General features: G+C 40.2%; 1 protein-coding gene across 2 annotated transcripts in view; it reads left to right on the top strand.

Annotated features, from left to right (window-relative positions):
* The window catches only part of LOC122564950 (A disintegrin and metalloproteinase with thrombospondin motifs 3-like), a 258,075-nt gene that overhangs the window by 26,794 nt on the left and 219,209 nt on the right, over positions 1-12,072 (top strand). For both annotated transcript variants that reach the window (XR_006316046.1, XM_043720492.1), the window contains exon 4: positions 8,129-8,288. Coding sequence is in view for 1 of the 2 variants with exons in the window: in XM_043720492.1 (XP_043576427.1) it covers positions 8,129-8,288 (160 nt within the window). In the remaining variant the exon portion in view is untranslated. The remainder of the gene's footprint in view (positions 1-8,128; positions 8,289-12,072) is intronic.

The raw sequence follows: 12,072 nt of genomic DNA, 5'->3' as shown, positions 1-12,072 counted from the left end.
TCACTCTAAGCTTGGGTCAGAGACATCCAGGTGTTTGTTTTATATAGCTTCAGAAATAGAACGTGGATTGCAATCTGTTGTTTTGGGTTGACATTAACATTTAGGTTTTCAGGATCTATCAATCAGGTGATAACACTCGGAAAAGAGCATTCTTAATGGAATTCCAGTTTTTCAACATGGGCTTGACAACAAATAACCACAATGCCAATATTCAGCAAGGACCGTCAAAGATTAATTTAGACAGCATGGCGAAAGATTTGACCTCAGGCACAGTTTATGAATCAGGCACAATTGCATTCAAAATTCACCTGAAACTCACTGATCTACATTGATTGCCAGGTGTTTCTTAAATTCAAGCTCTTACTCTACAAGGAGAGTAACATTTTTGACCCCCTCAATTTCATTAAAAGCTCACAATACAGTCTCTGGACTACCGTTATTATGTGTGAAAGACAATCAGGTCACACTGTTGGCCGTGTTTGTGGTTCATCTTCAGGGAGCAAGTCCGGGCAACTGAGTATTTTATTGTAAGGACTTGATGGAGTTATGGTTCTGGGGTCTGTATTTTATTGCATTCTCCACAATCTTGCTTTTAAACTAAAAAGCTTAGCCACATATAGTCAGAATAAAATTAAACATCCCAGATGATTACAAAATCAAAACAGTGCTACCATCTGTACAATCAGTTTGCAAGATTAAAAAAAGAATGTTTATTCCACTGTGACTGTCACTTATTCCAGATGCAAAAGATGCATTTCCATTTTATTTTCCCTGCTCATATAAGTCACACCATATGTACCTTCGAAGACTTCCTTTTGCAGTTCCGTAGTGGGATTCAGCAGGTATTTCCAGAGAAAGTCATGCACAGATTCTGCTTAAACATAGCTCAGTTCCACACCCGAGATAGTGAAAGGTGCCAGTGTTTAAGTTGAACCTGTTTTGCAGCGTAGTTCCACTTTGTTAATAAACGTACATTTATTACCAGCTTCTTAAAATGTTTGGACTGAACGACCCGTCTCTGAAAGTTGGCCTCTCTGGCTGAATCCCACATGTTTGTGTTGGCAGGGCTGGAGTGTCTGGTTGGCTGACACTGATTCTAGGATACTAATGCTGATGGAACACAGAGCTCTTGATCATTCTCAGTATGACTTTGCTTAGATTAATGTCCTGCTGCTGTCTTGGGCACCTGTGATTCCTCGAAAACATTTCATAAGTCCTGTGAAAGTGAACTGAGCACTCTCTGATGAAAGGATAGGACTAGGAGCTTACTGCAGCATTTTTAATTATCAATCTTTTAGCTAATTGCGTTCCTAATTTTATGCAGCAAAGTTTGTAAACCTAAGAGTTGATATTCAACCATAACTTCCAAAAGGTATTATGCACTTATTGAAAGGAAATGGTGTAGATTTATGATGATTGGAAAGCTTTTTCAAGGAGTAAGGGCAATCATGATGAACCTGCGTTAGTGCTGTATGAATCTATCACTCTTAGGGTGGCACGGTGGCTCAGTGGCTAGCACTGCTGCTTCACAGCGCCAGGGACCCAAGTGCAATTCCCACTTTGGGCTACTGTCTCTGTGGAGTTTGCACATTCTCCCCCTGTCCACGTGGGTTTTGTCCCGTGGCCCAAAAGATGTGTAGGCCAGGTGAAGTGGCCATGCTAAATTGCCCATAGTGTTAGGTGCATCATTCAGGGCGAAATGAGTCTGGGTGGGTTACACTTTGCAGGGTCAGTGTGGACTTGTTGGGCCGAAGGGCCTGTTTCCACACTGCATGGAATCTAATCTATTTTACAACTTTGAACAGAGCTCCTGCTGCATCCTGCTGAGCACCCCAGTTCTGAGCAATAGGTTTAAATCCATAAAATGTTTTTTTTGGCACTTTGCTCCAGGATTGCACACATACTGCAGTCGTCCCAAGGAATATTTTGCCAGGTTTTGCTCCTTTCAGTAACTCAATCACAAAATGACTAATATCAGGAAAGATACTTGGCTGGAAGACTCAGCAAGTTGTTATCTAAGTACTAGCAGCAAAACTGGTTCGTGAGTTTAATGAGAGTATTTCCCAGATTGAACCTGGAGGCTTTGGTTGTCAGTTGATTTGTAAAGGCAGGGCTGTTCTTATGGCGAGGTGAGGTGGGTACCCGCGCAGGGTGCTGTGGTCAGTGTTGTGTCGTGCCCAAGAGGATGTTAAACAACACGATTTAAATTGAAGCAAGACAAAAAGGTTCAAGCACAAATAAATCTGGAAGCTAGTGATTCAGTTTGGGTAGCAGCTCTCATCTGGGATAATGTGATTTTATATATGAATGGAAGGACTGGTTTTGAAGAGTGGAAATAAAGTCATGCCCAACATGGAAACAGACCTTTCGGTCCAACTCGTCCATACTGAGCAGATATCCTAAACAAATCTAGTCCCATTTGCCAGCACTTGGCCCATATCTCCCTAAACCCTTCCTATTCATTGATGCATCCGGATGTCTTAAGCAAATAACTTTTTAATTGAAATGGTTAATTTAGGAGGTATAATCAATTGAAGTTGACTTATTATATCTCTGAACTCTTGCATTGGCAAACTTCTTGTATCTTTTTGTTGATTCTACACTTGAAAGGAAGCAAAATATCACAAATATCTAATGAAAGTTAGGTTGCAGATGGGAATTGCAAAACTTGAGAAATAACTACAGGGAAGAAAGGTGCAGGTGTAATAGAAAAATTGTTAAAATATATGAACAGCAATTAAAAGATGCCTTGTGAAGTTGGAGTGTGTTAAAACATTTGTGATTGACAGTGGAAGATGAAAGTCTGAAACCCTTGGCCATCCTTTGTATTGAGAATGATATGGGCCATCATCCACTCGGTTTAGTGGGTATCTTATCTGAGATACTAATTGTCCTATTGGCAATGTCATGTAAAGGTCATTGTTTTTTTCTGTGAAGAGTTTAGACTAGGTGGGTTTATAAGTTAAGAAAGTCATGACTTGATTGAAACAACTTTTGGGATGCCAACAATGGTCACATTGTTTCTTACATCCTGCCCAGTTGGTTGATGTTACAAAAGTTAATGATCCTATAACAATTGACACTTCAGTGATCCTATACTCCATTTAGGGGATCACACTTGTGATAGTCCTGTGCTTCTCCACTCCATTCCAAACATGGCACGTTAAGGGTGACGTACCTTTAAGAGCCCAGCATGCAAATGAGACACATATGTGGATATTGCACCTTCTTGCTGAATCTTGGCAGGATCAGTGTCCCTTTCTATCGCCTTGCACAGATCTTGGAGTGCAGGGCGATTTCACCAAGGGTACAATACAGCACCCATGGCATTGTATGGCCTGGCTGGTGCCATTTGCTGCACTTGGTACTTACAGCTGCTGTTGTCAAAAATTGCAGTGGCTTGATGATTTCTGCCATCTGTTAGCGGTGAATGAATGCTTGCAACCATTTGTTTCTTCCAAGGATGCTTCAATCACTAATTTCATTATCTGCTCCTGAATTTCAGCCTCTGAAAAGTCGCGTTCATTGCCTCTGCATGGCATCTTCTGATACACCGAGCCATTGACTCTAGAGGCTTCTGGATGTCAGAATTTAATTCTAAGAGATTAATTGTAATGTTGACTTTTACATGCAGCTGATCTTTGCTGTTTGAATATCTTTGCAGAATCCTTCTGGTCCTCTTTAGTTAAGTTAGAGGTATTAACACATTACCAGCAGCAATGGGTACTCTCACAGCTTGCCTAACCAGTCCTGCATAACTACTTGGATGCAGTATCACTGCATCCTTTGTTGAAACTGTTTGTATTTGGATAGTTGATCAGTGACTTTCCAATTCATAGAGGGGGATTCGATACTCATCCTTTTGTTGTTCATTTTTCTTTTCACTTTATATTTACTTTGTTGCTCTTTTTGAGCATTCAGCGTTGCACTTGGTGTTCCTTACGATTATTTGAAACCTGTTTTAGGGCTGGTTCTGTTGACTCTGCACAATTCCTGGATTCCCTTTATTTGTTGTTTGAGTTTAGACATCTTTGTTCAGCGCGGGGCTCCATCCTGTTGGTAATATGAATGTGAAATGGCGTTCAAATAGGGTGGGTTTGAAACAGCTGGATGTTGTGTCATCCTGGCCAACTTGGAGATATTCTTAGTTTGCAAAAAAATCTTTTTGCCTTTCTATTTTCTGTACTGTGGGAACTTCTGGATTGCTGTTATATTTTGCTTGCTGTTGAACCCCTTGACATTTGTGCTTTTAAGGCTAATTTCATCTTAGAAGAAAAACGCAGCATACCATGAAATAATATTCTCGTGTTATCTAAAAGTAACACAAATGAGATATGTGAATTCTGTTGACCTGAAGATCTCTGGTTGGTTTGTTTACAGCTGAACTACTACATAATACAGAGTAGTCTCCAGGCAGTCTAAGCCTTAACGCTGCAGTGCAGAGCCTCTGGTCATAGAACGTAGAACATAGAACATAGAACAATACATCGCAGTACAGGCCCTTCGGCCCTCGATGTTGCGCCGATCCAAGCCCACCTAACCTACACTAGCCCACTATCCTCCATATGCCTATCATCTGACAATATCTGGGTACTGGACTCATTTTCATGTGAGTTCTTAAAAGGACATCATTCCAAACGGAGTGTCATCAAAATAGTGTTAGAATCCTACTTCAACTCACACTGTGAGCTCTCACTAACAGAAATAAAGACCACTAACTCAAACAAACTCTTGCACAGCCCTAATCCTGATCTTGGGAGGTCAACTTCTTAAAATGTCCAACAGGAAACGAGATTGTAATGACCAGAAAGCTGGGTTAAAATACACCAGAATGAACTGAATCAATTATTTTTTTCTATACAAGTGACTTTCCCCTTGGATCAACATCTGCTGTTCTGCTAGTAGTTTCACAAACTATCCTATTTATGTGTGTAAATGACAGAGCTGGAGAAGCTCAGCACTGTTTCATATGGCTATTTTATATTAACACTGACACTGGAACTGCCTCTCCCTTAACAGCATATACAGAGTCTTGAAAATAATTGGTTACATCTTCATTGGAAGACTAACAAGCCTGGATTTTCCTTGACCCTAATTCGTTCTGTAGAAAGAACACTTTAGATTAGATTCCCTACAGTACAGAAGCATGCCCTTCGGCCCAACAAGTCTACACCGACCCTCCGAAGAGCAACTCACCCAGACCCATTTCCCTCTGACTAATGCACCTAACACTATGGGCAATTTATCATGGCCAATTCATCTGACCTGCACATCTTTGGACTGTGCGAGATAAACCGGGGCACCCGGAGGAAACCCACGCTGACTCGGGGAGATTGTGCAAACTCCACACAGACAGTCACCCATTGAATTGAACCTTGGTCCCTGGTGCTGTGAGGCAGCAGTGCTAACCACTGAGCCACCTACAACAATGCTCTATAGGACTCAACACTTATTCGTTCACCAAGAGAGTGTCATAGCTTCATGATGTACTGTTTACACTGGAGCAAGTTGTGAAAGGTTTCTTTACTTAATCCTCCCAAGTCCCTAATCTTCAACACTGATAAGTGCAAGGAGAATAGGTGCTTGAGAACAGTATACACTGAAGCATACACCATTCTGACCTGAACATACATTGTCATTCTTTCACTGTTAGAATGTGAAAACCCCATTGTGCCTTATCCAACAGCATGGTGAGAAAACCTTTGTAACACAGGCTGGAGCAGTTCAAGGAAAAGGTTCGCTACACTGGTAACTAGGAATGAGCAATAAATTCTCATTTTACCAGTGATGCCCACCTCAGGAATGAATAAATAAATGACTTGTTCTGCTGCAATTATTGCAGGAGAAATTATCAAGGAATTGTGCTGTAGCATAGCAACTGCAGAAAGCAAACGCAATCATGCCAGTGAAGAAATAGCATCTAGGGCATTTAGCTTCGAAACACCTTGTGCATGTGGAAACTATTCTGATTTCAGGGTAAGTTCAAAGCAAATGAAATGAACCATGTGAGTAATTCATTAAACTGTTGACATAAAAGCAATGGAATGATTACTAGAACGTTGTGAAGTATGAAAATTGGAGATCAAATCTGCTATTTTTTAAGAAACTGGAAATGAGAAAAAAAGTTTCCATCGGAGATATGTGTGTGTGCGCTTGGACTGAGGAGGGGGTGGTTGAGAAACTCAGAGCTGAGTCATTATCTGAATGGTGTCATACAGTGTTGGTAGAGATTAATAAGTGAAAGCAAGTGAAATGTTTAGTATAATCTTCTGTAGCATTCACGGTCTGTAATTTTACTTGCTGCATTCTCAGTTTAGGAAGAACCTATATAAACAGAAGAGGAACAAAGTTTAGGGGAGAATAAAGATCTCCTGAACAATGTCTTAAACAAAGAGACTACAAGACTGATTTGCAAACTTGCTTAAACGTAACTCCTGCAATGAGGTTTAACAACGTAATTGTAGGAGGAATTAATAATAATAATGAGAGACTTTCAGTGGTGGGGTCAGTCTTATTATGTTGATAAAACTCTCACCTCTGAAGGAAACTGTGATGGGTTCTAATTTTATTTCAGAAAGTGAACACATAATCCAGGCTGATACTTTTCACAGGAAATTAAAAACCAATGCCATAATTTAGCACAATGACTGACACTTTAGAATGATGAAATGATGAAAGGTTAAACTCCAGCCTTAAAGCAATTGTTTGTGCAAAATTCAGATTTGGTAATTTGAATATAAGGTGTGATACATGATAAATAAACTAATTCACTCGGCCATAAAATTTCTCCATCGGCTATTTGATAGGTTCATGGAAATGTGCAACACACAGAGGTCACTTGGCCTGACAAGCGTTCGCTGGCTTTTTAAAAGCTATTCAATTAGTCCCATTTTCTCCTAGAGTTCTGCAAATCATCAATTTTCTACATTATATGCAATTCATTCTTGAAACTTTCTCCTTAATCTGGTTACAGCAGCTTTTGATTAAATGCCAGATCAAGCAACTGGCTGCATGAAGGAATTTTCATCTGCAGTCTAGTTCTGTTGCGAATCCGTGTCCTCTACTTAGTAACCCAGCCACCAACAGAACTGAATTTTTCACTATCCATCAAATCCTTCACAATTAGAAGTGGCACAGTGATTGGGAACTATTTGCCTCACAGCAAGTTTCTTCTGGTTGCTCTGGTTTCCTCCCACAGTCCAAAGATGTGCCTGTTAGGTGTATTGGCTGCTCTTAAAAATCAATTATCTAGTAGTGTCCAGAGATTTGCAGATTCCTTTGGTGGGGTTAGCCATGTTAAAAGCCCCATACAGGGTTACAGGGATGCAGTGGGGCTGTTGGCTATGAGTGGGATGCTCTTCAGAAGGTTGGTGCAGACTTATTGTGCTGAATGACCTCCTTCTGCACTGTAGGAATTCAGCTTTGCTAGACTAAATAATACATATATGGATCGGCACTATGGCTCAGTAGTTAGCACTGCTGCCTCACAGTGCCAGGGACTCAGCTTTGATTCCAGCCTTGGATGACTGTTTGCATGGAGTTTTGCACATTCTCCCTGTATCTGTGTGGGATTCCTCTGGGTGCTCTGGTTTCCTCCCACAGTCCAAAGATGTGCAGGTCAGGTGGATTGGTCATGCTGAAATTCCCATAGTTTCCAGGGATGTGTAAATTAGGTGAACTAGCCGTGGGAAATGCAGAGTTAAAGGGGGAGAGTAGGAATGTGAGTCTGAGAGGGATGCTCTTCGGAGGGTTAATGTGGACTTGTTGGGCTGAATGGCCTGTTTTCACACTGTAGGGATTCTACGAAATCTGTATGAATGCAGGTTCAAATGCATCTTCAAGTGAGCATCTTGTGTACTTGCAAATGTTAAATTAACTATTACTATGCTTGTTACTCAGATTTCACATTTGCAAATCTGTAATTAAATTCTCCCAAGAAGAAAGCAAATTGCAACTGTGAGTAATTAAATTTGCAGATATTTTGAAGTGGGAGTGAATTGTATTACAAAGTTATAATTGGGGTGGGCACATCTGGTCTTTGAATTCCCTCATCCTTCCCCACATTAGTATTTAATTTGGAAACTTTGTTTTGGACCTTTTTGTAACAGCTTTCTGACTCTGTCACCAGGCTGGAATGATCCGAACAGATCAGGAGGAATATTTTATTGAACCACTAGAAAAGGGCAAACAATCTGAAGAGGAGGAGAAGGGTCGCGTTCATGTAGTGTACCGCAGATCAGCTGTACAGCATTCAAATCCCGAAAACGCTGGTGACTTTTATCAAACAGGTTGGTGTTGGAATCTTTGGCATGTATTTGCTCAATGTGCTGTTTCATCTGAAAACAATTAGCGAACAGGCAATGAGACCCAGAAAAAAAAACGCTTTCTTTATTCAGCTTCCTGAAGGGAGGAGTCAATGGTTTGAGGTAGTTAAAAATAACTTCAAAACATATTTTTGCAGCATGGGGCGTGCGCTTCATTCCAACAATGTGTAACACAGTAATGTTTTTGTCACAACTTTTTCCTAATAAACTTATAACAAAACAAGTATTTCCTTCTATTGAGGGAAAATCATAAGTGCATTGTTTCCATGTAACTGTGAATTGCAAAATGTTCTTAGCACAGACTGCCATTGCGACCCCTTGGCAAACTGACCAGTGCAGAGATGAACAGTACTGGGAATTGCAAAGTAATGGCACAGTTATTTGGGAATACAGTGAGTGGGATGCATGTCTTTGGATGAATGTCGATGGGAACAGTGCTCACCCATTCAAAGGATGGGTGTCCAAATGAGGAATTGACTTTGAGTTATTATGGTTGAGAGTGTGTTGCTGGAAAAGCACAGCAGGTCAGGCAGCATCCGATGAGCAGGAAAATCGACATTTCGGGCCGGAACGCTTCTTCAGAAATCATTCCTGAAGATGGGCTCTGGCCTGAAACGTCGATTTTCCTGCTCCTCGGATGCTGCCTGACCTGCTGTGCTTTTCCAGCAGCACACTCTCAACTCTGATCTCCAGCATCTGCAGACCTCACTGTCATCATTGCGTTATTATTGTAAGGCTGCTCCTGGCTGCTCATCTGTATGTGTTAAACAGACTTTCTTGTGTTGGCTGTTTATAGAATGGTGGGTTTATGGAAGGATTGTTGATGGTTTGGTTCTTAGAGGATGTTCACGCCTGCTGTTCTGCACATTGTCCCAATTATAGCTCAGATCATAAATTTCACTCAGACAGATTGCAAGCCAAGAGATTATCCACAGGAAGATGAAAAACAAAATCCATTAACCTGGCCTTCTCAGTATATGTCAACGGGACATGTGTGTTGGAGAACTATTCTCTGAGAACTATAACAATAAATTGCTGTGATCTAAGATGAATAAATTGTAGAGAGCAACAGTAAAATAGTACAGAAGTAAGCAAGTATGCGATTGCATATTGCTTTTCTGTAGGCCTACCCTTTCCTGACCTGGTCTTGGTATATTTAAACTGTTACTAAAAGTCCTGAGACTACTTCAGAGTAGCAGACCAGCATAATTTTGTAATCCTATTTACATTGTACTGCAAAGTTTGTGAGACTCTGGCAGCATAGCACGTTTTCTTGGGGGGGGGTTTCATTTCCTAATTCGAGTAAGTGATGTCTTTGGTCACTGTGACCTTCAGTTGGACATATTTACAATCAGTGCTCTGCATGCTGCTTTAAGTTGTTAGTTTTTGCTAAGAACCAGCTGTGTTGATGTTGGCAGCCCAGAAAAAGAAAAGGCTGATAGCAGAGCATATCACGTCAGGGTCAATGTACAAGAGGAGTTGCCTTACCGAAACAAAATTAAATTTTCAAGCATACAATGAGTGGTTATCATAGTAAATAGATCAAGTTAATTCTGCTCAAAAGCAGATCCTTGGCTAATTAACTGCTGATGCTTGATGCTAAGCCCTTTTCTTCACAGTTTTGACAGTAAGGACTTACTATTGCCATCCACTGTCAGGCAGGGTGAGGAGGCAGGACCCAAGTCTACCTCAGTCGGTAGTGTGGTGCTGGAAAAGCACAGCAGTTCAGGCAGCATTTGGTCAGCAGGAGAATTGATGTTTCAGGCGTAAGCCCTTCATCAGGAATGTCCAAGTCTACCTCAGTTAGATGAGGATACAAATCCCAGCTAACCACCACCAGTGAGGGAAATAAGGAGGGTTGTAATGATTGCAGAATAATGAATGACACAACATCTACAGAAGTACAAAGAAGAGCACAGCAACTATCAGAAGAGTAGGAATAATATCAGTAGGTGAGAAAAATTATTTTCAAAGTAGTAGGAATAGCAGTGGAAGAGAAAAGATTGAAACAACTTGGATAGATCAAAGTTGCAGTTACTGGCTGGGAATAAATTACAAATTGTAATTGGTCTAGTTGAACAGCTGTTTGCCAGATTAAAAAGCTGTAGAAGATCAGGCTGTATGGATTTAAACATCAGGGAAATTGAACATGGAGGTCAGGGCCAATTTAAAGAAATCAGAGACAAATTTGCCGAGGCATACATGCATTATTTAAAGGTACTAAATGCTTTTGGGAAAAAGAACGTCTTTGTGATATTCACTGGGGAGCCAGATTTATATATGGAACACATGGAAAATCAAAAGGATTTAATACTGTCATGCAGGGTGGAGAGTAAAGATGATTTTCCTCTTGTTACACAACAGAAGTTAAACACAATGAAACCCAGAGCACAGGGAGTTAATAAGGCCGTCAGACAGAAATTACTTTAAAAGATACGAGGAAACTAAAATTGTTTGGATTGGGTCCAATCAAAAGACAAACGATGATAAGGATAATGTTTCAGAATTCAAAAAAGGAACCAAAGAAATGCTTCAAATTATTTAATCAATCGGTCAAATTTTAGATGGGCAATGAAAAGATAAATGAGCTATTCTAGATGTTCAGCATAGATCATTTATGTTGAATGGACTTTTCATATCAACTTTCACAAAGCATTATTGGAAAAATTCCAGTTGTAGTAAAGTCATTTCAGATATAGAAGCTAATAAATAATATGCGAGGCAGATGATAAACCTAATTGTAACTCTAATTCTAATTTATATTAAATATCCACTAAACTATCTCCATCCTACATCTCACAGTTTCATTACTCTCACCCTTTGTCAATTTCCTTTCTATGCTGTCAGGAACCTGTCATCAGGTGTCAGGTAAATGAAGGATATGTGTCTCACAGCAGACCTGGTTTTAAGTGCTTAGCACTTTGATGCTGGAAGCTATGACATGATGTGCATACCATTAAGGGACAATTCATTATGAAATATTGTCTGACCCACAAGGATATGATGTATCAGACTCAGGAATTGCGGACAATCAGAGGCAGCAGTAATGGGAGTAAGGTGTATTGAATTTGGCTTCCATTAAACATTATCTGTATGTTGTATCATTTTTAAGTAATGAAACCATATTATTGTTTTACCAATCCTTGTGTCTGATTGGTATGTTTACATTGAAAAAGATTGTCATACTGGGCATGTTGGTTTGGAAGTGTATACAGCCAGTGGACCCCTTTCTTGTCGCTAGATTTGGAGAATTTTGCAAAGAAACCACGAGTAGAACTTCTCTAATTCTTTAAGGTGCCTGATGTAGATTGTCCTAGTCTCCAAAGCATTATTACAGATGGTAGAGAAACATCAAAACCAGCTCGAGAATTTCGACTTGCCTTAAATATTCTTTTGGTTTATTTAAGTATTGTGTAAATAAATTTACATTAATGTTGCATCTTTTAGGATCTTAAGATTTTCAAAAGCATCTTAAAGTCAATGAATTAGTTTTGATCACTGTTACAATGCATGAAATGTGGTGCTACAAGTTGCAGAAACAGAAATGAAATAGCTGATTGGTTAAACAGTTTCAGGAGAAAGTGAGGACTGCAGATGCTGAAGACCAGAGTTGAAAAATGTGGTGCTGGAAAAACACAGCAGGCCAGGCAGCAGCTGAGGAGCAGGAGAATCAACGTTTCGGGCATTAGCCCTTCTTCAGGAATGAGGCTGGTGTGCCAAGCGGGCTGAGATAAAAGGTAGGGGGGAG

This window comes from Chiloscyllium plagiosum, chromosome 2, assembly GCF_004010195.1.
Source record: "Chiloscyllium plagiosum isolate BGI_BamShark_2017 chromosome 2, ASM401019v2, whole genome shotgun sequence".
NCBI lineage: Eukaryota > Metazoa > Chordata > Chondrichthyes > Orectolobiformes > Hemiscylliidae > Chiloscyllium > Chiloscyllium plagiosum.
This window is presented reverse-complemented; position numbering and strand designations above follow the sequence as displayed.